At 46.8% G+C, this 22,144-nt stretch overlaps 1 protein-coding gene across 1 annotated transcript in view; it reads right to left on the reverse strand.

Moving 5' to 3' along the window:
- Window positions 1–7,050: 7,050 nt before the first annotated feature.
- Window positions 7,051–22,144, reverse strand: part of HOGA1 (4-hydroxy-2-oxoglutarate aldolase 1) — a 106,493-nt gene continuing 91,399 nt past the window's right edge. The window contains exons 6-7 of the mRNA XM_088449942.1: window positions 16,306–16,439; window positions 7,051–7,351 (exon numbers count right to left, since the gene is read on the reverse strand). Of these exons, the coding sequence (XP_088306068.1) occupies window positions 7,190–7,351; window positions 16,306–16,439 (296 nt within the window). The 3' untranslated portion in view covers window positions 7,051–7,189. The remainder of the gene's footprint in view (window positions 7,352–16,305; window positions 16,440–22,144) is intronic.

A 22,144-nucleotide genomic window follows, 5' to 3' on the forward strand; every position in this document is an offset into this window, starting at 1 on the left:
CCTTCCTCATTGCTTTGGTGCATTGCTTACCTGCCTTTAAGTCATCTGAAATAGTGACTCCTAAATCCCTTTCCTCTTCACTTGTTCCCAGTATAGTGCCATTAATACTATATTTAGCCTTTGGATTTTTGAGACCCAAGTGCATGATCTTGCATTTTTTGACATTAAACTGTAGTTGCCACGTTCTTGACCTTTCCTCAAGTCTGCCTAGATCATCAATCATTTGTTTTACCCATCCTGCTGTGTCTACCCTGTTGCATACCTTTTGTGTCATCTGCAAAAAGGCATAGTTTCCCTTCAATACCATTTGCAATGTCACAAATAAAGATTTTAAAAAGCACTGGTCCAAGTACAGATCCCTGAGGTACTCCACTGGTAACATTTCCCTCTTGAGACTGCACTCTGTTTACTACAACTCTGTTTCCTATCTTGCAGCCATGATCTTATCCATTCAACTATCTTTGTATCCAATCCCATGCTTTCCAGTTTATTTAAGTCTGCAATGTGGAACAGTGTCAAAGGCATTTTAGTGTCATATAGCATACATGCACCTTTTGACTTGTTTCATTGGAACCCTAACATCGAAAGTGCAACAATACTATTGCAACATTGATGTCTAATCACTGTCATGTGGCTACACATGAGCCAAATTGTTACTATATCAATTTCAAGCATTTATTATTTTGACACATTAGTGTTGAGTGCTCAGAACTCTGGGCCTGATTCAGAGCCGGATGCTCTGACAGAGCGCTCGCTCTGAATCAGTGCCATCTTTTTTTAGAGCGGCCTCCTGGCCGCTCGCATAGCTGTGGGTGACCACTCACAGCTATAGCGAGCGGCCAAAAAGATGGTCGTGATGGTCAAGACCATCGCGACCATCGGGCTTGCGACGAGACCCTTGTGGTAGGGTCTCGTGGCAATGGGGCCGGCCCCAGACGGTAGGCGTTCCCATGGGAACGCCTCCGTCTGGGCAGCAACGCCCCCGGCATGCCCACCAAAGGGGGCGTGCTGTCACTCACCATTGACAGCACACCCCCTTTGTAGCGAGACCCATATCGACGGCTTGGGCGTTGCTATCCGGGTTTCGCGCATGCGCACGACGGAGCTGGCCCTCTCATGCGCATGCGCACTGGGCCAACATCGACCCGCTTGTGAGCGGATCTGAATTAGGACCTCTGTGCCAACAAAGATACCTTTCAGGCCTTACATGAGACTTTTTATTTGACTAGAAGTTTTACATTTACACGAGTAACTAATATTTTTAGTCTGTATTTTATTTAGTTTGATATTGTTATTAAAACAGGATATTGTATTGTGACATTGTTTTGTGTCCACTAAGCGCCACTTTATACAATTTGTGTCACCTTGGGAAAGAAGCCTGTGCGTGTTCGAAAAACAGCCATGTCCTGATGAAATATCAAAAAGGGGGAGCGACACGAAAGCGCCCCTAAATCCGATACCCTACAGGCAGAAAGCGTCTTCGCAGTGAGCCATTTGACATCCTCTAATTCCAGAGGTTCGAATGGAGGTTGCTGTAGTGCTTGGAGCACCACTGACTGATCCCATGGAGCCACAGGATGGACAAAGGGAGGTTGTATTCGTAGAACACCCTGCATGAAAGTGTAAACATCCGGTATAGGAGCAATTCTGCGCTGAAACCAGATAGACAAAGCAGAGACCTGCACTTTCAGAGATGCTAGGTGGAGGCCTAGATCCAGTCCAGCTTGAAGAAAGGCAAGAATTCTAGAAACCTTAAAGACCTGAGGATCATAGTTTCTTGGAGCACACCATTGGAAGTATGAATGCCATATTCTGTGGTAAATCCTAGCTGAGGGTGGTTTACATGCTTTTAGCATGGCCTGGACCACAGAGCTGGAAAAACCCTTAGCCATTAGGAGGGATGTCTCAAGAGCCAAGCTATTAAAGACAGTCGGGCTAGGCCCGGATGTAGACATGGGCCCTGAGACAACAGGTCTACTCGTAGAGGAAGCTGAAGAGGAACGTTTATGGAGAGCCTTTGAAGATCGGAGTACCAGTGACATCTGGGCCAGGCCGGAGCTATTAACATGACTGTGTCTACCTCCGTCTGAACTTTCGAAGCACTCGAGGAAGCAGGGATATTGGAGGGAAGATATGTACCAAATGGAAGTTCCATTTCACCGACAATGCATCTATGAAGGCCTCGTCGGGGTCCTTTGTACTGGCTCCATAACTTGGAAGTTTGTTGTTGTGTCTGGAGGCCATGAGATCCACCTCCGGAAGACTCCATTTATCCACTAGAAGCTGAAAGACATATGGATGTAGAGACCATTCTCCTGCATGCACGTCGTGACTGCTGAGGAAATCCGCTTCCCAATTGAGAATCCCCGGGATGAACACTGTGGAGATGGCTGGGAGATTGCGTTCGGCCCAGGTGAAAATGCAGGACACTTCTGTCATTGCTGACTGACTTCGAGTGCCCCCTTTGAGGTAGGCCACAGCTGTAGCGTTGTCGGCCTGTACTTGTACTGGCCAGTTTTTCAGAATATTCTGAGCCAGAGTAAGAGCTCTGTAGATGGCTCGAAGTGCCAGGATATTGATTGGCAACACTGCCTGGAGCCCAGTCCAGGATCCAAAAGGGGTGAGGATAGGCCGATGAGACCCATTGGGCTTCTGATCTAAGAAAAGGGTAGAATAATACCCTTGCCCTGTTGTAAGGAGGGGACCCGAATTATTACTCTGTCAAGCTTGTCCTCAGACTTGGCAGGTGCACATCTAGTAGCCCAGGCTTGTTTGGCCCTAGGCTCAGAGGCCTTGACTGATGTCTGTTGCCGTGGAAAGGACTGACCTTTGGCTTTGAGGGCGAAAGGACAGAGAGGATGACGTCTGCGGCTTTGTATTATATGCAGAGGGCAGGAACGCTGTCTTGTTAGTTGCCAAAGTAGTCATGATTTTATACAATTATGTACCAAATAGGACGTCTCCTGCATAAGGCAGAGCCTCTAGAACCCGTTTTGATTCTAAATCCAGGAACGTAGCTAAAGAATACAGCGGGCCTCTACCAAAGTGGCAGATATCCTGGAGGCCAGGAGAGCCGTATCCATAGCTGCTTCACCTAAGTAGGAGGCTGCATTTCTAATGTGAGATATGTAGGACAGCTGTTCCCTCTAAGCATCTGGGGGAAAAGTCTCTTCTAGGGCCCAACTCTCAGTGGCTTTTGACACCCAGGCCATAGCCCTAGCAAGACGAATAATAGCTCCTGTAAGAGAGTATATAGATTTATGACAAGCTTCTATACATCTATCTGTGGTCTCCTTCAAGGAAGTTGCATTATGAATGGGTAAGGTGGCTATTTAACCAGATGTGTTACATGAGAATCCACCGTTGGGGGAACTTTCCATTTAGTACAATAAGGAGCTGGAAGAGGGTAAAAGGAACTGAATCGTTTTGGAATTTGAAACCTTTTACCGGGCACATTCCAAGCTTCACTCATGTGATCAGATAGCTGGTCAGAGTGAGGAAACTCTGGTAAAACAACCTTTTGTCACTTAAAAAGAAGCGTGTTTTGTCTTAGGAGCGGGTTCATCCTCTTCTATGTGTAGAATAGTTTTAACAGCTCTCACAAGAGCAGGTATATTTAGTTTAGAGGGTGGCTCCTCTTACCCTGAGACGGAGTCACAGTGAGAAAGATCTGCATCTTCTGCTTCCCCAGATGATATGTCAGAATCGGATAACTGTGTGGATTGGGAAGATACCATAGCACGTTAGTAGGTAAAGGTTTATCTTTTTGCAGCATTTGCCGAAAAACCTTAGAAGTGTCAGCCAAACTCTGTCCTGAGGTAGACAGTACGTCTACCCATGGGGGAGGCAAAGGACTTGCAGGAGGTACCTGCTGTGGCTATCCCATAGGGGGAGCTACCACGGGGACTGCTATTTGGTCCACAAGTTTTGCCAGCATTTGTGAAAAGGCAGCCCAGGGTGAGTCCTGAGGGAGAGACACCAGGGCTGATTGGCCTGGGGCTGTGTAACAATTAATACAGAGACCATCCTGAATGAGGTCCTCTGTGGCTACTTTTGCATATATCCTCTGTGGCTAAGCCCGATATCAGCGTAGAAGGATCAGCATCAGGCTGCTTGTTATTCTTTCCTCTGCCAGACATAGTCACAAGAATAATAGTATACACAATATGATACAGTGCAATGAACACCTTGCAGTATGTGTAATATGGCACAATAGTGTGCAACCACACTTTATATGGCACAGTGTAGTGTGCAACCGCGCTATATAGTCTGTGATAGTCCTCACACTTAAGTAGCACATGTGAGGTACAATGAACCCCCAATACCTTAGTATGTCAGGGTATAGTATACAAAAGGGACAGGTATAAACTGACAGTATAGAAAATAGAGATTAGCGCTAGCACAAGCCACATACAAATGCAGAAAAAAACATTACATGTCTGCAATGGGCTCTAAAATCAACTACACTGACCACAGTGGCTGGTAGGATATAGCGCTGTATAACCTGGCCCGTTGTAGAGGTATACAGGGAGACTGGACCCAGCGTTTCCCGGAGACCTGCTTGCCCAAAATGGCTGCCACGCGTCTATGAGGGGGCAGAGGGTGAGAGAGGAGCAGCTCAGGGAACACCAAGACAGCAGTGGACAGGCGCCCTGAGCTGGGCGAGGGGCTGCAGGAAGAGCGCCTTATCCTCTGGATAGCGTTAACCACTGGGTCCCCTGGCCTTTATAATATGCCTCTGCGCCAGTATCGTTATGCCCCGGAGGTCTAGTGGAGTAGTGGGCGAGCCAATGTCCACATCAGCACAAGATTGCACTAAGACGCGGAACGGGATGCCCCCTTACCTGTGCCCTGGATTCCGGGCTGCAGTCTGGGGTCCAGGGAACCTGCTAGTTAGTCCCACTCGGAGCCCCGCCAGGAGTACCTAGCACAAGCTTGGTGTCACAGCTCCGCAGAGGGGTATGGGGTGGCAGCACAGACGTCCGGAGGACAGTCTGGTGCTGCTCGCCCATTTGGTAAAAAAATAAAAAGTAAATGAAATTATAAAATTAAAGATTGGGCTGCTTATTGTGGCCCTATGTTATAATGGTGGTCCAGCTCCTGCCGGACACCAATGGAACAGAAGTGCCCTCAGGCTGTGGAGGAAGGACTGGAGCATCCTGGGATTGAAAAGCTTTGCTGTTGGTGTCCGGTCCTCCAGGTCCCACCAACACCCCAATGTCGCCCTGTGGACCCTGAAGAAGAAAAAAGATGTAAACAATCATGATCGTAAATGTGTGATTTAAACCCTGAAACACAAAATCAACCAAAATTGACTTTTAGTAAATATAAACCTAGAGCAGGGGTGGCCTCCACTAGTACTTTAGAACGTTGGTCTCTGAAGTGATCAGAGACTGAAGAAGCCTCTGAAGCGTTCCCAGTAATGGAGTGCGCTGGTGACATCATGTTAGGAGCTCGTGTGCCTGCTGGATCCAGTTAGATACAGCAGGCAGCAGCGACGGCAGGACTCTGGAGCCCTAACGGCGTTGACGGGGCCAGCATGGCCAGACACGTACGTTTCTTCATAGGGGTGTGGGCAGGGAGGGGGAGCTAGTACTGAGGGCACTAGCTTAGGGGACATGACTACAGGGAGCATTGCAGAAGGGGCACAACTACTGGGGGCATTGCTTAATGGGCACAGCTACAGGGGGTATTGCATAAGGGCCACAGCTACAGGGGGACTAAAAATGGGGGGAGTGACACGAGGTCATGCTCCTGTGAATGTCATACCAAAGGCGTGCGCACAAAAATGGGGTGTGACCTTGTGACAGCTAGACAATGCCCCATTTTAGCGCGCGCGCATGCGATCAGCTCTTCAACTTGACCACAGATATTTTTTTTTAGCTCTTTGCTTCGGACTGGTTGGCCATCCCTGCCCTAGAGTCTTGCAGAGATACGACAAGAACCAAGTAGCCAGGTAAGACTGCAGCCCCAATTCAGGATTACAGCCATGTAACTCAGTGAGAGACAAGGAGAGGTAATAAACATTACATTGCCCCTGACCACACGGCTCATATTTCAGTCTAAGCCACCTTTCCCTTCTGTGCTGTGTTTGTCAGTGCCCCTGTGCAGAAAATAATCAAGGTCAGGTCTCCTCGGTGGCCATCAAACCGCCCTCTTGTGTTTTCACATGTTGGGAAGTGACCTTACCTGACCTTTCCTCCACCCCCGACTTTAAGTATCAAATTCTGTGTCTCTGTCACACGCATGTTTGTCATAGGGTGTCTGACATAAAGGGAGAGTGAGCTGGTGGTCTCTTTGCCTCTAACCCCCTGATTTTGCAGGGCAACCCCAGACAGCCTAATTCAGGGGTATTCAACATACGACCATCCAGCTGCTGTGGAACCACACATTTCAGCATGCCCTGGCACAGTTTTGCTATTAAGGCATGCTAAAAATGGGTCACGGCATGCTCGGATGTGTAGTTCCACAGCAGCATATTGAATACCCCTGGCCTAAATACTATGTAACCTTAAATATTTAAACTTCTAAAAATAAAATGTCTGTTGACCTCAATCTCTTTGGAAGGGACCATCTGTGGGTATAGTGACATAGCTATATTATAAAAGGTTTTCATTGCATGAGGGCAGCATGCTAATAAAAAAATAATAGAGGATGGAGCCACCCTTTTGACCCGTACACACGGGTCGATCAGACAACGATCAGATATCGTTGTCTGATTGTCCTGCATGTTCGATATCGAACATCCAGCAACATGCACCAACCCCCTAACGACTTAACGTTCCCATGATCAATGATCGCGTGTCCCTAGAACAAACAGGCTAACCTGGTCGATATCGATCATCCGTGCCCGTGCATCGACCATTGTTTGGTCGTTAGAGGGGTTGAAAAAAGAACGATATAAACGATATTGTTATCGTTTATATCGTTCTTTTAAGTTGGACCGTGTGTATGCACCATTTTACAACAACCTTTATTTAACAATTGATGTTTTTTTGCAACATTTACCCAAAATAACATTACAGTACACAGTTTTTTTTTGTTGTTTTATTTTCCGTTTATATTTCCTATTTTCCTTATTCCCATCGCCTTGGTATACAGTAGTGTATGCTCATCATAGATCTGCATAAGTTGATTATATAAAAAAAATAAAAAGTGAATTGATTTAATGAAAATAATGGATGATACACTAATTGCGGGGCTCCAGCCAGCCGTTGTCCGTGAAGGTCTTCCTCAGCTCCTGTAGCTCCGGTTCTGTTAATGGCTCAAGTGGGGAACGGCAGTGTCCTCCATAGTATCCAAACCACTCCATTGCCTGCTTCAGGCCTGGGATCCCGAACCTGCGAGTCACCTGCCAGAGGGGAGATGGGCTCAGTATGTACAAAGGTGATCAGTGTAAACATCAAACCAGAGGTCCTTTTATTATGTTGTTTTTTTTAATTAAAATACACAAATAAAATATATTCTGTACAGAAGACAAATATTTTAAGCATATCTATTTACTAAAGGAGATGAGCAACTTTTTAAAATGTTTATTTTTACAGTAACTTTTGCATCTCACGTGAAATGGCCGTAGTTTACTATATTATGCTAATGCAGGGGATCGCACGCCTGCCATCGGAAACCCGTGGCGCACATTGATTTTATGTCAGCTGCTGCAACCGCCATCATTAATATTGGCACGTGCTACGGGCAAAAGATAAGTCAGACACAGAATTCCCTTCCCCGTACACAAGACTGCATGGAGCTTATGATTTATGCAAATGTCAAAATGGAGGCGTGGCCTAATTACCATAGGCCATGCCCCCTAAATGTTGTAATTTGGGGGTGTGCCCATATGGCACGCTTCCCGTTAACGTCAGGCTGGGGGCGAGCCCACTACTATGTCAGTAGCTGGGCTGCCCCCAGTCCTCTTTCTGCATAGGGGCCGGCACTGCCGCGGCAGTGGAGGTGCCCAATCTCCCGCGGGACACTTCGTCCCGCGGGTGGAACAGCGTGGCAGTGCCCGAACAACGGGACTGTCCTGCTGAAATCGGGAATGGTTGGGAGGGGTGCGCCCTCTATGGGGTGGAGCGCCTGTTCGACCGCACTGGTTGAATGTGCCTCCACCCGGCCCTGAGCGAACCTCAAAATACCAGCTCTATAAGACATAATTGAACAGGCCATGGAAACATTTTAACTGAAGATGACAATTTCTACCATCCAGTGCTATAAACAACACCGTAACTAAGGGGTCTATTTACTAAGCTGTGTTAGGAGATAAAGTGAACGGAGGTAAGGTACCAGCCAATCAGCTCCTAACTGTCATGTCACAGGCTGTGTTTGAAAAATGACAGGAGCTGATTGGCTGGTACTTTATCACCGTTCACTTTATCTCCTAACACAGCTTAGTAAATAGACCCCTAAGTCGCTTCTGGTCATTAGGCCAAGATACATTCATTCACAGGCACTGCTCTGTGTCCCGGCTAAGACTATAAAACTATAATAACTAAGATCTGTATTCAATATGAGCCGAGCCATGATACTTTTTCGCGGCCCAGACTTTCCACTTACTTCGCGTGTTTTGCAGGCGGAATAGTATCGCGGCCGTCCCTGTTTTACCCCGTATTCAATATGGAAGTAGGCGAAAACGGGACCCGGCGAAACTGTAACAGGCGGAAAGTACTGTCAGTTTTGGGGAAATCAGCCTGAGACCCCCCAAAATATGCTCTGACATGGGGGTTAGCTATGGTACCCCCCGATTTGGCTTGCTGAAGGTATTTGGTGTTTTTAAACGGGCTCAATAGCTGTTAAAAGCATTTTTCTATACGTGGTGCAGAATATCAGGTTTTTTTCAAGAAAATAACTTACCCCAGCAAATTTGGGGTACTTGAAAATGGGGGGTCACCATATTTAAGTGAAGTTGAAAAAATCGTGAAAAATCCCCCTGTCGCAAGCACCTGCAATAAAAAAACACATGGGGCATACTTGGGGACCCCTCCAGAGTCAAGTTCGCTAGTTTTAAGTTTGTACCCCAACATTTTTTTCGCCCCCTTTTTCAAAGTCATTTTTGGGGTGTTCTTAAGTGGGGTTTTTTACATTTTTTTGGCACAGATTACCTTTGGGGGACTGTCTGAAGGCTGCACAGGGGTTCCCGCAATCTTGCACCCCAAAACTCCAATTCTGCACTTTTTTCCGCCTCCCATTCATAGGCGAAACTTTTCCGCCTATTACATTGCATTGACTTTCCGCCTAGGTGATAAGTCTTTCAAATTGAATACGGGGTAAAAGTCAAACAGGCGAAAATGACGTCATCGTCGAAAAGTTTCCGCCAAAAACACACGGAACTGAACTTTTCGCCTCAAATTGAATACGGCCCTAAGAAGGAAAAGGAAGTAAGGTAATACTAAAAGGATAATCGACTAGCCAAATGATGTGATGTTAGCATAGAAAAAAAAAACCATAATCTAGCCTAAGAAATGCATTTAACATGTCAGTAAATATACATGATCTACTCCCAGACTTCAAATTAAAATTATTTATAGTAATAGTTATTTATTTACAGTAGTAAATAGTTCTGTGCATTATTCAGCTGTGCTGCCTCTACATCATCACGTTGCTCCCATTAATTACAGCCAGCCATGTCCTATAAATACACTTGGACAATTGATGTGTGACTTAGGATGCGGAATATGTGGATAAGGTTTTAGCAGGGTACATTATGTCAGTTCTTCTGTCATATTAATGTCAGCGTACTGGCTGCAACATAACTCTCTCCATGTTCAACAACGGCTCATGACATGCTAACAGCTGCCCTTACATACTAACTAGCCCATGTATGGCAGTGACATTTTATTGCTTACACGGACGCTTAAGTTGTGCGCCATCATTTTAAAGGAAACTATACAAAGGAGATATTTTACTACCAAAAAGTAAAATACAAGTTTATCCAATAATTAGAGACAATTAGTAACATCTAGTATTTGGGTTTCGTCTGAGAAGTCGACAATCAAAAGGTCAACAGTAATTTGGTCGACATGGAAGGTTGACAGCACAGAAGGTCGACAGGTTCAAAAGCTCGACAAGGAAATTGTCGACACATGTTTTTGTTCTGTTGGTTAGGCACTTACCGGAGAGTTAGGGTTAGGCTGCGAAAAGGATGGTTAGGTTTAGGTACCAAGGAGGATGGTAACGGTTAGGCACCAAGGGGAGGGTTAGGCTTAGGGTGAAGATTAGGATTAGAAAAAAAATTAAAAATGTCGTCATTTTTAACCTGTCGACAATTTGAACCTGTCTAATATTTGTCATGTCAACCTTCTGGTGTCGACCTTTTCATTGTCGACCTTTTGTATCACACCCCACTATTTTTCCAAAATGATCTAGGAACCATATGGTCTACAAACGTAGACAGCATCTAACAACCTGTATGGGTAATTTGATGCCAATCCATTAGAGGATCTGTGAGATGGCCCATAGAAGTTGGGCGAGGTGGCCTGGCCCATATACAGTTTATCCCAATGTTGCACTGGATTAAGGTCCAGTCCCTCCACTCTCGTCATCTCGACTTCAGAATGATCAATATCATGTTGGAATATGAAAGGCCTCTCCCCATAATGTTGGGAGGCTTGAACTGTCTAAGATTGTCTCAACCATTGCGATATTGGGATGCCCCATTAGAACCAAGAGTAAAAGCCCCCACGAACGTCACATTAGGCACTGTAGACAGTGTTTCGGACACCAGACACACCCAGTAGACTGTGAGAGAGTAGCCCAATCTTGCCAATCTACAGTCCGTCAATGTCGATCCTGGAAAGTTGGCAAAAAGAGACTGAGCTTGTGCTGGTCAGACCCTACAATAACGCATAAGAAAGTGTAACAACTGGTAATTTATGAAGTGGAGTCCCAGTCACTAATAGTGATTTTCAAACGAGCGATATATTTTTAATAAAATTATTATAGTTCCTATATAATCATTTATATCGCTCATTTAGAAATTAATATTACTGAGCGGGACTATAATTGTGGGCGGAATCCATTTACAGAACAATTCCAGAGTCTGTGTGGAGAATATAAAGGCTTTGATGAAGAACACAGCAGAAAGATATAACATGTATGGTGCAGGAGGGCGTGTACAAACAAGCATAGAAGTAATTAGCAGGTGGAAAGCCCCTTGATAAACACTACGCTTTAGGTCACATGTAAAATGTAGTAAATCAGTGACAAATCCATTATCTGCAGCGATAGCTAATCCCTATTCTGTCTCCTTCTCCTCTGCAGACTGAATGACCCCGACAGGTTTGTCATATCTCCCTGCACAAGCAAAACTCACCGGCTACGTTATTTTACCAGGATGGCTGCCAAAGGGACAGCTGCACATTACTTAGCAAAATGCCAATCACGCTGCCAATCAGGCTCCATCCTGGTCCAACACAGCATGGAAATGTCTTAAGGTTGATGAAGACAAAAATAAAATGCTCTGAAACTACAGGGTGTTTGGTAAGTCCCTACGCAGCGACTGTGTGCTAAGTGTGCGACAGTCAATGGCGCCGCGCAGCCCGAAATTCGAATAGGGGAGCCACACCAACTGCCACCCCAAACATCACTGGCAGTTGGTGCGGCTCTCCTATTTGAATCTTTGACTGTCGCGCACAGTCACTGCAGAGGGGCTTCCCGAACACTCTGTCTGAGGAGAAAGGGGTACGATCATGAAATATCCGCAGAAAGGTTTGTTTTGATTTTTCAGTCTCACATCCCCTCTCCGGGATGTATTCATTAGGGGCCGTATTCAATTAGACGAGAAAAGTCGGAAAGGTTTCGCCTGCCGTACTTTTCACCAACTTCGCGTGTTTTGGAGGCGAAAACTTTTTGTGCGCAGCCCTGCTATTCGCCCTATTCAATTGCGAAGGACGTGAAAATGGGACCCGGCAAAGTGCAAACAGGCGAAAAGTGCTGTCAGATCAGCCTGACACTCCCCAAAAGATGCACTAACATTGGGGATCAATGTAGATGCCCCCGAATAGCCCCGCTGAAGGTATTCGGGGTACTTAAATGCTCTCAATAGCTGCTAATTAGCGTCTTTGCACAAATGGTGGAGAATAGCATTTAGCAGGTTTTTTTTGGAGAAAATAACTAGTCCCAGCAAATTTGGGGTACATGAAAACGGGTGCACACATGGTTAAAAAAGTGAAGTTTTAAAAAACGCACCTTCAGCAAGCACCTGCAATACAAAAAAACACCTCCCCCATACTTGCAGATCCCCCAAAAGCTTATTTCGCTAGTATTTTTTTTTCGCCCCCTTTTTCAAAGTAATTTTTTGGGGGTGTTCTTCCTTTTTTTTTTTTTTATGCAGTTATGCTTTGGGGGGCTGTCCCAAGGGTGCTGAGTGGTTTCCCGACGTTTGCACCCCAAAACCGCAATTCTGCACTTTTTTTTTCACCACCTATTCATAGGCGAATCTTTTTCGCCTATTACATTGCATTGCGTTTTCGCATCCGCGAAAAGTATTTGGAATTGAATACGGAGATACTTTTCCGCCTGGTGAAATGACGTCACCCGCGATATTTTTCCGCGGGAAAACAGTTTATCACGTCTAATTGAATACGGTCCTAGGTCGTCATTCACAATGTCGACAGTCATGGTGTCAACAGGTTTAGGCTGTGAGGGGAGGTTAGGGGTAGGGATTATGGGACTACAGTGACAGTGACATGACCACCAGGACCCGGGCACCACACTGACGTCGCTGCAGCCATTGGGACCAGATAAGTCACCACTGGGGCAACAGGGATGATATGTTGACATTCGAACATGTCGACATGATGAATGTCCATACCACACCCTCTTCTCCTGACAGCTCTATTGTGTCTGACACTTTCGGATATGTATACGTGATGCGGATCCCACCTACACTTTGGGTCCCACTAGGGAAGTTTTCCTGTGCAGCCCTCCTACTGCTGTAACCCGCCAGGATACCACTGCATCCCATCTGCGCAAAATCAATGCATAGCAAGAATCCAGCCCCAATTGAGCCAATGCTTAAAGATTTATTACGGGGTACATAACAAATAAACAAAATGGGCGGAATTCAATTCTTTCCAGCCCCTATCGCGCCCGACGGAGCTATTCTATTCTTGCTCCTGTCGGGCGCAATTAGCTGCCAAGCGCTACATTTCAGCTCGCAGCCCCTGGGCGATGAGAGCTGAAATGTGCGAAAAGTGACATGTTTGGGCGCCCAAACATCACTTTTCGCGATCGCGCCCAGCACTTTGGTCAGGTTTAGCTGCTTTACGCGGCTAAACCTGACCTCTATGGGCGCGATCAGCGTGAAAAGCTGGCACAATTGCATAGCGGCCCGCGATCTCCTGTCACTTTAGACAGGAGATGCGGGCCGCGAAATCAATTGAATTCCGCCCAATGAAGTGCTAGGTGAGTACAATACCCTGGTCTGCCAATGAGCATTAAATAGAAGTAAGCAGAGAGGTGAAACAAGTCACTCCGAAACACCTGCAGAATAAAAACACGTACAATAATGTGCGAGTGCCAGGCAGAATGAATGTTGCCCCTAAACCAGACAAAAAAAAAAAGTTTATAACTAGAATTGGGATTGGGCCCCATAACTAGGTCAGACGCTGAATTAAGCACACGTGATCTCAATTCATTTAGAACAGGGGTGTCAAACGCCTGGCTCTCCAGCTGTTGGGACTACATATCCCAGCATGCCTTGCCACAGTTTTAGCATTCCCTAAAAGCAAAACGGTGGCAGTGCATGCTGGAACGTGTAGTTCCACTGCAGCTGGAGGGCCGCAAGTTTGACACACATGATTAAGAAGAAACGCCAATGAAACTCTGGGCCTGATCTAAGTCACATCATAGTAAGTATTGAAATAATAAGGGAAAAGCTGTTGCTATTTTTCCCCCACAATCCTACCTGCTTTCCTGCTTCCGCCTTATGTATTGCTTATGACATAGTGAAAAAAAAAGTTCCAATTTGCTACCAAATGAGTCTTCGCCCCCAAAAAATTATATAAATCTTGTTTGGGTAGATTAATACATTGTAAATAAAGTTATTCCCATTTACAAAAAAAAAGAAAAAAAAAAGAAAATTCTATTTGGTCCGGACATAATCGGAACAAATGTTCATTAAGTGCATAAATATGCTGTGTTCTCACTTTGTTTAATGGTGTGTGACATGGACATGGTCTATTTAGATGTGACAATTTCCACAGAGAGAAGAAAGAAAAGTCTGTCAATGGTATCTCTGTTTAAAGGGGCCCAATTATCATTTAAACGTTTGCAGTATATTCCCTGAAAACACCAGTTATCAGGGGATAACCGCAAACATTAAGTATCCCCCAGATGTACCCAGATGCCTCGGATATCTGCTGCTGTCCCTCCATTTCCGAAAACAGTCGCAACCCCCATAGGTCTACTAAGCTCTGGGATGCGAGGCTCCCGCAGCTAACGCCAAAGATCTAAAGATGGCCTTGTGCTGCTGAGGATGCTGTGGGTCCTACCACAGCGAAACGCGTTTAGCACCCCAATACCACTTGACACAGCACTTGGAACTTAGGGGGGCATTCAGACCCGGTCGTTAGCGCCGATGCGCTCGGACCGGGTCGATGGCCCCCCACAGAGCATCCGCACGACGGCACCGTCGTGCGCATGCGTGAGACCCGCTACGACCAACAGCGCCAGTCGTAGCGGGTCTTGATCCAAAGGGGGCGAGCTGTCGATGTTGATTGACAGCTCGTCCCGTTTGGAAGGCGGGCCGGGGGGGTGGCAGCCTATGGGAACGCCTACCGTTTGGGGGCGGCCCCACTGACATCACTAGTGATGTCAGTGGAGAGCTTCCGGCTCAGACAGAGCCGAAAGCTCTCCGGGGCTTACGACAAGGGAGACCTTACCCTAGGGTCTCGTTGTAAGCCCCGATGGTCGCGATGGTCTTGACCATCGCGACCATCACCTTAGGCGGTCGTAAAGCTGTGGGTGTTAACCCACAGCCTTACCACCGCAAAGGAGGACATCTTGAAAATTCAAGAGGTCCTCCCCTCATTCAGACCGACCGCACGCTCTGTGCGACCGGGTCTGAATGACCCCCTTAGTGTGAATTTGATTCCGGACCAGCACCATCATATTGTCGTCCAGCCTTGTCCTAACGTCAGCACGCCAGTGCAGGAGCTTCTGCATGTTTTCCAGGCAGCGGACACCCCAATGAAGTCTGGTAATATTTAGCTGGATAATATCCTTTTTCACACAGGATTGTGACTGTTGTTATCCCTTGCAAATTGTCATCGGACTGAGATTGTTTAATACCTTCATTATTTCATAGCTGTGAACATTGTTACCAACATCCATTTAGCTCACTGCAGGACTATTTTTAAAGATTTTTATTTATTTATTATCTGGAGACATATATATTATATATTTTTTCCATCCTTGGTTATCCCAAGCTGGATATTTTAGTAATATGAATTCATGCTTATCTATTCATTATTTGCATCTCTCTATAGAAATAAAATGATCTTTTTGAATCAAGCTGCATAGATTTTCTATATATTTTATTATTGCATTTTGGAATGTTGCTATTTTTCTGTGTAGATCTATATGTATGTTTTAGACGACACACCATTTATGATTTCTTAGTTTACATACCTTAGCGCTATTCATTTTATATTTCAGGCCTTGTGCTGCTGTAACCTATGAGCTACAAATTGCAAAAATTACCGGGAGATGGTTTCCGGTGTAACCCCCCTGGCAATGGCCATGGTGCACGGGTGGTCTGTAGACAGCGCATGGGCTGGAATCCCAGCACAGGAGTGAAGAGAACGCCGACTTGGTCACTTCACCCCAAGCACATCGCAGGGACGGGCGCCTTTCAGAACCCCCGTCCCTCTGGCTGCTCTTTGTTACATCCCGGCAATGTGATCATGGGCGCTAACATTATTGCAAAATGCGATTATTAATAAGTGGGCCCATAAGAATCAAATATCAAAATCAGCGAAACCCCCGGTTCTGAGCCGGGGTTGGGTATGACATCCCGCCTAGAAATGCTCATTTCACAGATAGTGTGGTCAGTCAATGGAAGGACCAATCTGTGCGCACTAGCGACCTCAGTCCACGTGCGCATACCTGCTGCTTTCTTTGGAGCATGCGCAGTATGCTGAGATCCGCAAGATCCAGGCGCACTGTCACTTTAGTGCAACTCAGATGAGTCACAAGGCATGCTGGGTATTGTAGTTGCAGTAGAAGGCCGCATGCTTACTTTCACATACAAACACAAGAACAACACATACATGAAATGCCCCCGACACCTTCAGGCTGAAAACTTACGGCAGCGTTTGGTTCGATTAGTCGATACTGCAACGCCCTGGCTTTGTCCCACTGGCCATTTACACACATTGTCTCCAGTTCACAAAGTTGGGCACCAAGTACATTGGCAAGAGCACAAATCCCTCCAACTGCACCTGTGGCACGAGAGAGAGAGAGAGAGAGAGAGAGAGAGAGGGAGAGAGAGAGAGGGAGAGAGACAGAGAGAGAGACAGAGAGAGAGAGAGACACTCAGTACGGGCCTGTATGGGATAATACATCTCTACTGCAAATTCACAGTCATCCAGGAGTTTGAAGACCATATAATAAAGGCACAACATCACTAGTAGTGGTTTGTATTGAATATAAGGAAGGAACTACACAACAGATGTATAAACTATCTTTCATATAGCGATGCATTATACACATGGCGGGGCAGAGAATTAGGGGTAAATTTACTAAAGGTCAATTTTAATCGATTACAAATTGCTTAACCATCGATGTTGTGTTTCACACACTAGCAGACGATTTTTTTGCTATCGATGTTTAAGTGTTAGTAAATGTGTGATTTAGCACCTGAAACACAGCAGCAATGCTGATTGATTTTTAATCGATTAAAATCAACCTTTAGTAAATTTACCCCGTTGGGGTGGGCAATATGGGCATATCCACAAGTACAAACTATCCCCCAGATGCACTATGGAGGGATTGCAGCAATATTTCCATTTCCAACAGCAGCCTAAAGCCCCAAAGGTTTCTATGGGGGAAGCAAAGCGGTCAGATTTACCAAGCGCCGGAATGTGTAGTTTGGCCCCCACAGCTAACGCCATCTACCGCTGTAGCCGCCAGAACCGTCCCTGGCAATGCCCAGGTCTGTAGAATCCAGAACAGTCCCTGGCATGCGTGGTCTGTAGACTGAACATGCGCAGGAGCCTGTACTGTAGACTGCACACGCGCAGGACTATCAATAATCACATACTGCAATGTGATTACTGATAAATGTGTCCCAAACTCTGTCGGTGGAATCTTCACAAACGTTTTCCCAGCCACCAAAAAGCTTTAGAGTGTATGGGAGAGGCGCAGGGGAAAATGATCAGGCACGGTATTCAGACTTTACAAGTGCTCAGCCAGCTGGATGTACTCCCTGCTGGGCTTTAAACCTTATCGCCCTGCAGCGTCAAGTAAGTTCTAAGTGAAGTTCATCTGGGGCAAGGCCCTGGAGTATTTATTTCAGCAACTGTAAAACACAATAAAGCCCTTGGAGTCTGCCCTCAGCTGTTAGCAGTTTGTCACGGTGACCCCAGGTCCAGGCAGAATTACTTAGAAGCCTCTAAAGTTCACAGATCCATCACCTAAGTTATACAAAGTGATTTTCATCTATATTTACATACACATTTATCATGCTTTTCACAAAACCAACCAAGAGCAGGTAAAGGTGATCTCACCCTTCCCTAGAAAGGGATTTCCATAACCTCTCGTCACCCTATTAATATTTCACAACATCATTTATTGCAGGTTATAAAATAAATGAAAATATGAGGCATTCGTTTAGTATTAAACACTATTAACCATAATAAAGCACATTAGTACTTAAAGCAGCAGTCTCACAGGTTTAAAATAAACTGAAATAGCAAGCTAATTAACTTTTAAACATTTTTTTTTTTAAACTATCCTAATAATCTTTATCTCCTTTTCAAAATCTCCTAGGAAGGAAAACAAGTATGGCTGCAAGACAGACATGAAGGAGGGGACAGGATATCACCATGTACAGAATAGGTAGCGTACAAGGGGGCATTCTAAAGCCTCTTTGCTCACTACATCAATGTAGTAGTTTCCTTCATACATTGTTGTTATAACAACACTTTGGGGCATATTTACTAACATTATTTTACTTAAATAATGTGAAAACTGGCGTATTCACACCCTTTTCACATTATTTTAGTATCACATACATTTATTACAGGGCAATTGGAGTAGTTTTCAGGAAAAATGACTCCAATCCCTTCAATTCACATAAGTTTAGTAAGCAGATCGCATTTCCCATACTTGTGATCTGCCCAGATTGTCTTTTTGGAGTTATTATTAGTTATTGGGGTAGATGTATTATAGCGGCGAAGCAGGAAGCACTACCGATGAGATGTATAAACATCTCATCGGCCGGAGAGGGGGAGCGTTAACTCCCCCCTCCGGCGCTACCCGCTAGAGACAGCAGCGCATCAGCCTAGTGCTGATGCGCTGTGTCTCTTCCCGGCCGGCTACACTGAGCTTGCGCGGGATCTCGCAAGTATCGCGAGATCCCCGCGTGGAGCCCTGGAGCCGGTAGCCGCCGCAGCAGGGACAGCGCTGTCCCTGCTGTGGGGATATTCTAGCGCCAGACTGTAGCTGTCGATAGCGACAGCTACAGCCGGCCGAACGGTCAGACGATCTGACCGTTCGTACATAGCCCAGGCTATCAGCGCTGCTATCTTGTAGATAGCAGCGCCGATAATGACAGGGGCGCATAGCGCCCCTGTCATTTACCGCCCAGACCCCCGATCATACATCGGGGAGAAGTGGTATCAGCGCACATAACGTGCGCTGATACCGCTTCTGGGCTTCGTACATCTCCCCCCATTATTTGGTGTCAAGTTTTTCCACGATGCGGCTTTTCTATTATTCACTATAACACTGGGTTTCCCTAGTACAGCTTTTATGTGACCCAGCAGAAAGCCGCTTGCAAAAGTGGCTTATACGTAATAACTTAGAATTTGTCAGGTAGAAATACTTGCAGATGAATGTATAATACGATTTATGTTGTTTTCTACAAGCGTTACTCAGTTTCCACAGGTTTACATTATACTGCAGTAGCGCCTACCGGCCATATGCAATAATCCACTAAGGAATAAAACCGCTTTTTGTCTGGTGTCCACATGACCAGGTATGCGCCATTTGGCGATTTATTTTGCCAAACTGCTGACTGATTCAGTGTTTGGCAACTTGAACCAACAACCTCATTGTGTGTGTATGTGGTGCACTTTAAAGAGACATTATTGTAGTAAAAAAATAAAAATCAATCTATTTTATATTTTGGATATAGCGGCTGCGCAATTGCGTCCATCTCAAATGCAAATGCAGCAGAAGGTGTCTGTAGGAAACAGACACCTCCGTGCGGCATCTGCAAACCCAGCGTTGCGACCGCGATCAACGTGGTTGCTCCTTTGGCCAGGCTGCAGTTGCTGAAGCTTACCCTGGCCTCGTCCCCCCCAAGAAAAGAGGGGCGACGCCCCCATTTTCGGGAAAAGTGAGCAGTCACGGCCCTACTCTGTCCCACAAATGCCGCAGCATGCTGCAGCTTGGGGGGGGTCTGCGGGAGAGTTCACAGGACCCGTTCTGCACATGCGCAGACAGTAAACCATCGGAGATGTACGCTACCCATCGGGTTAGCGTACATTGCTGAATCAGGCCCACTATACAATCCTTCATACGATATCGTTCCATCGAGGATTAGAAAAAGATATCATACGGATGGTGCAGTGAGTACGCTCGATCCAGCGGATGGGAGGAGGCAATGAACAACGCTATGCTGCTACATGCAGCATGTAACGCTATATAGCGCCGTCCTACACCGGATCATGCAGTGTGTACGGCGAGAGCGATGTATTGTATAGTGTGTGCCGCCCAGCTTTACTTTATAGCTATTGGTCTATTTGCTTATGTAGAGGTTACCTAGGCTACAGGAGACCCGATGATAATAAATAGACACTAAGGGCCTGATTCAGACCCACTCGCAAGCGGCTGTCCGCTCGCAAGTGGGTCGATGGTGTGCACTGCGCATGCGCACGACGGAGGGAGCTCCGTCGTGCGCATGCGCCAGACGCGACGAGCGAAGGACTTTCCTTCGCTCGTAGTGTCTCATCAAAGGGGGCGTGCTGTCGATGTTGATTGACAGCACGCCCCCTTTTTTGGGCGTGCCGGGGGCGTGACTGTCAGACGGGGGGGGTTCTCAAGGGAACGCCTACCGTCAGAAGCCAGCCCCACTGACATCACTAGTGATGTCAGTAGGAGTGATTTTGGCTCTGATAGAGCCAAAATCACTCCGGGCCTTGCGGTTGAGAAACTCAACCGCAGGCTCCGGCTCGCAGTGGCGATGGTCGCGATGGTCAAGACCATCGCGGCCATCAAACTGCACGCTCGTATAGGCTGTGGGTGGTGACCCACAGCTATACGAGCGTCCAGGAGGACGCTCCATAATTATGGAGGATGGCTCTCATTCAGAGCGTGCGCTCTGCTCAGAGCGTCCGGCTCTGAATGAGGGCCTAAATTCAGACATTTGTTACCAATTATATCCGTATATAACTACACACTTCTAACATTTGTTTAGACAAATGTAATTGATAACAATTTTGATGTGTGTGCTTTTAATTTATTTAAGACATATGGGGCTACATTCCTTGCACAGAAAGCTTCCAACATTGAGCCAGCAGCTTACAGCTCCATCATTGGGGACTCTGGAGCAGATTCTGAGCAAGGCAAATAAAATGTAAAGTTTTAGTGCAGTTTAGAAAATAATAAGAAATGTTTGTCCGCTTGCAATGTTACAGCCCTTCTGTCATGTGCATCGTTCTCATAACTTCCCCTATGTCCACGTGGTCTCTACAAGAGCCTTGCACAGCGGCAAATCTCAATTGTGACCAGGGCCGGTTCTCCCGTTACGCATGGTACGCAGCTGCGTAAGGCGCCACATAGTGAAGGGCGCCTCAGCTGCATACCATGCGGGCCGCGGGCAGACTGTGTCTCTGTGACACAGCTGCACCGCGTGTGTAGCGCTGAACCGGACGGAGTTCGGTCAGCGCTACACGGCACAAACACACAGCCGCCGGCGCCGGCAGCTGTGTGTTTGCTTTAGCAGCTGATGAGAGTCTGTCTGACTCTCATCTGCTGCTGCTGCTCCAACTGCCGGAGCCGGACATCTTCCGGCTCCCGCAGTGGGTAATGGGAGAGACGTCACTCCCATAATGCAAAGCAGCGGACGGAGGAGCTAATGGCGGCGGGACCAGGAGCGGGTTTCAGGTAAGTGTTTTTTTTTTTTTTTATTATTACCTCTCTACTGTGGGGGGCGGGGGGGGAGGTGGATTAATACTGGGGGCACCACAAGGGGGGGATTACTACTGGGGGCACCACAAGGGGGGGCTACTACAGGGGGGGCTACTACAAGGGGGGGCTACTACAAGGGGGGGCTACTACAAGGGGGGGGCTACTACTGGGGGGGGGCTATTACTGGGAGCACTACAGGGGGGGCTATTACTGGGGGCACTACAAGGTCAGATTACTACTGGGGGCACTACAGTGGGGGAATACTACTGGAGGCACTACAAGGGGGGGGGATTACTACTGGGGGCACTACAAGGGGGGGGGATTACTACTAGGGGCACTACAAGAGGGGGGACTACTACTAGGGGCACTACAAGGGGGGGACCACTACTGGGGGCACTATATAAAGGGCACTACATAGGGGGTACCACTACTGGGGGCACTGCACAGGGAGGACCACTACCAGTGGCACTTTAAAAGGGGCACTGCATAGGGGGGCGCCAAAAAATATACTCGCTTACCAAAAAATTTGGGCTAGGGCCGGCCCTGACTGTGACATGTCTATGACATACATGGGGAATGTGTAGGACAGCATCCATTAAACTGGTCCATCCGAATGAGCATTAAGGTGATTGATAGCATCAGTGCTATTTCCGTATGCGTTGCTCAGAGCGTACCGCTCGCCGATGACTCGCCATCCCTTTTAAAACGGCTTGACCGTGTACAGCCAGCGGGCCTGGTTTGGAGTTGGACGCTTGTGACAGCATCTTTATGCTAATGCAGTAGCAGATGG

The sequence above is a fragment of the Taudactylus pleione genome, unplaced genomic scaffold (assembly GCF_031769625.1).
Source record: "Taudactylus pleione unplaced genomic scaffold, aTauple2 ptg000502l, whole genome shotgun sequence".
Taxonomy (NCBI): Eukaryota; Metazoa; Chordata; class Amphibia; order Anura; family Myobatrachidae; genus Taudactylus; species Taudactylus pleione.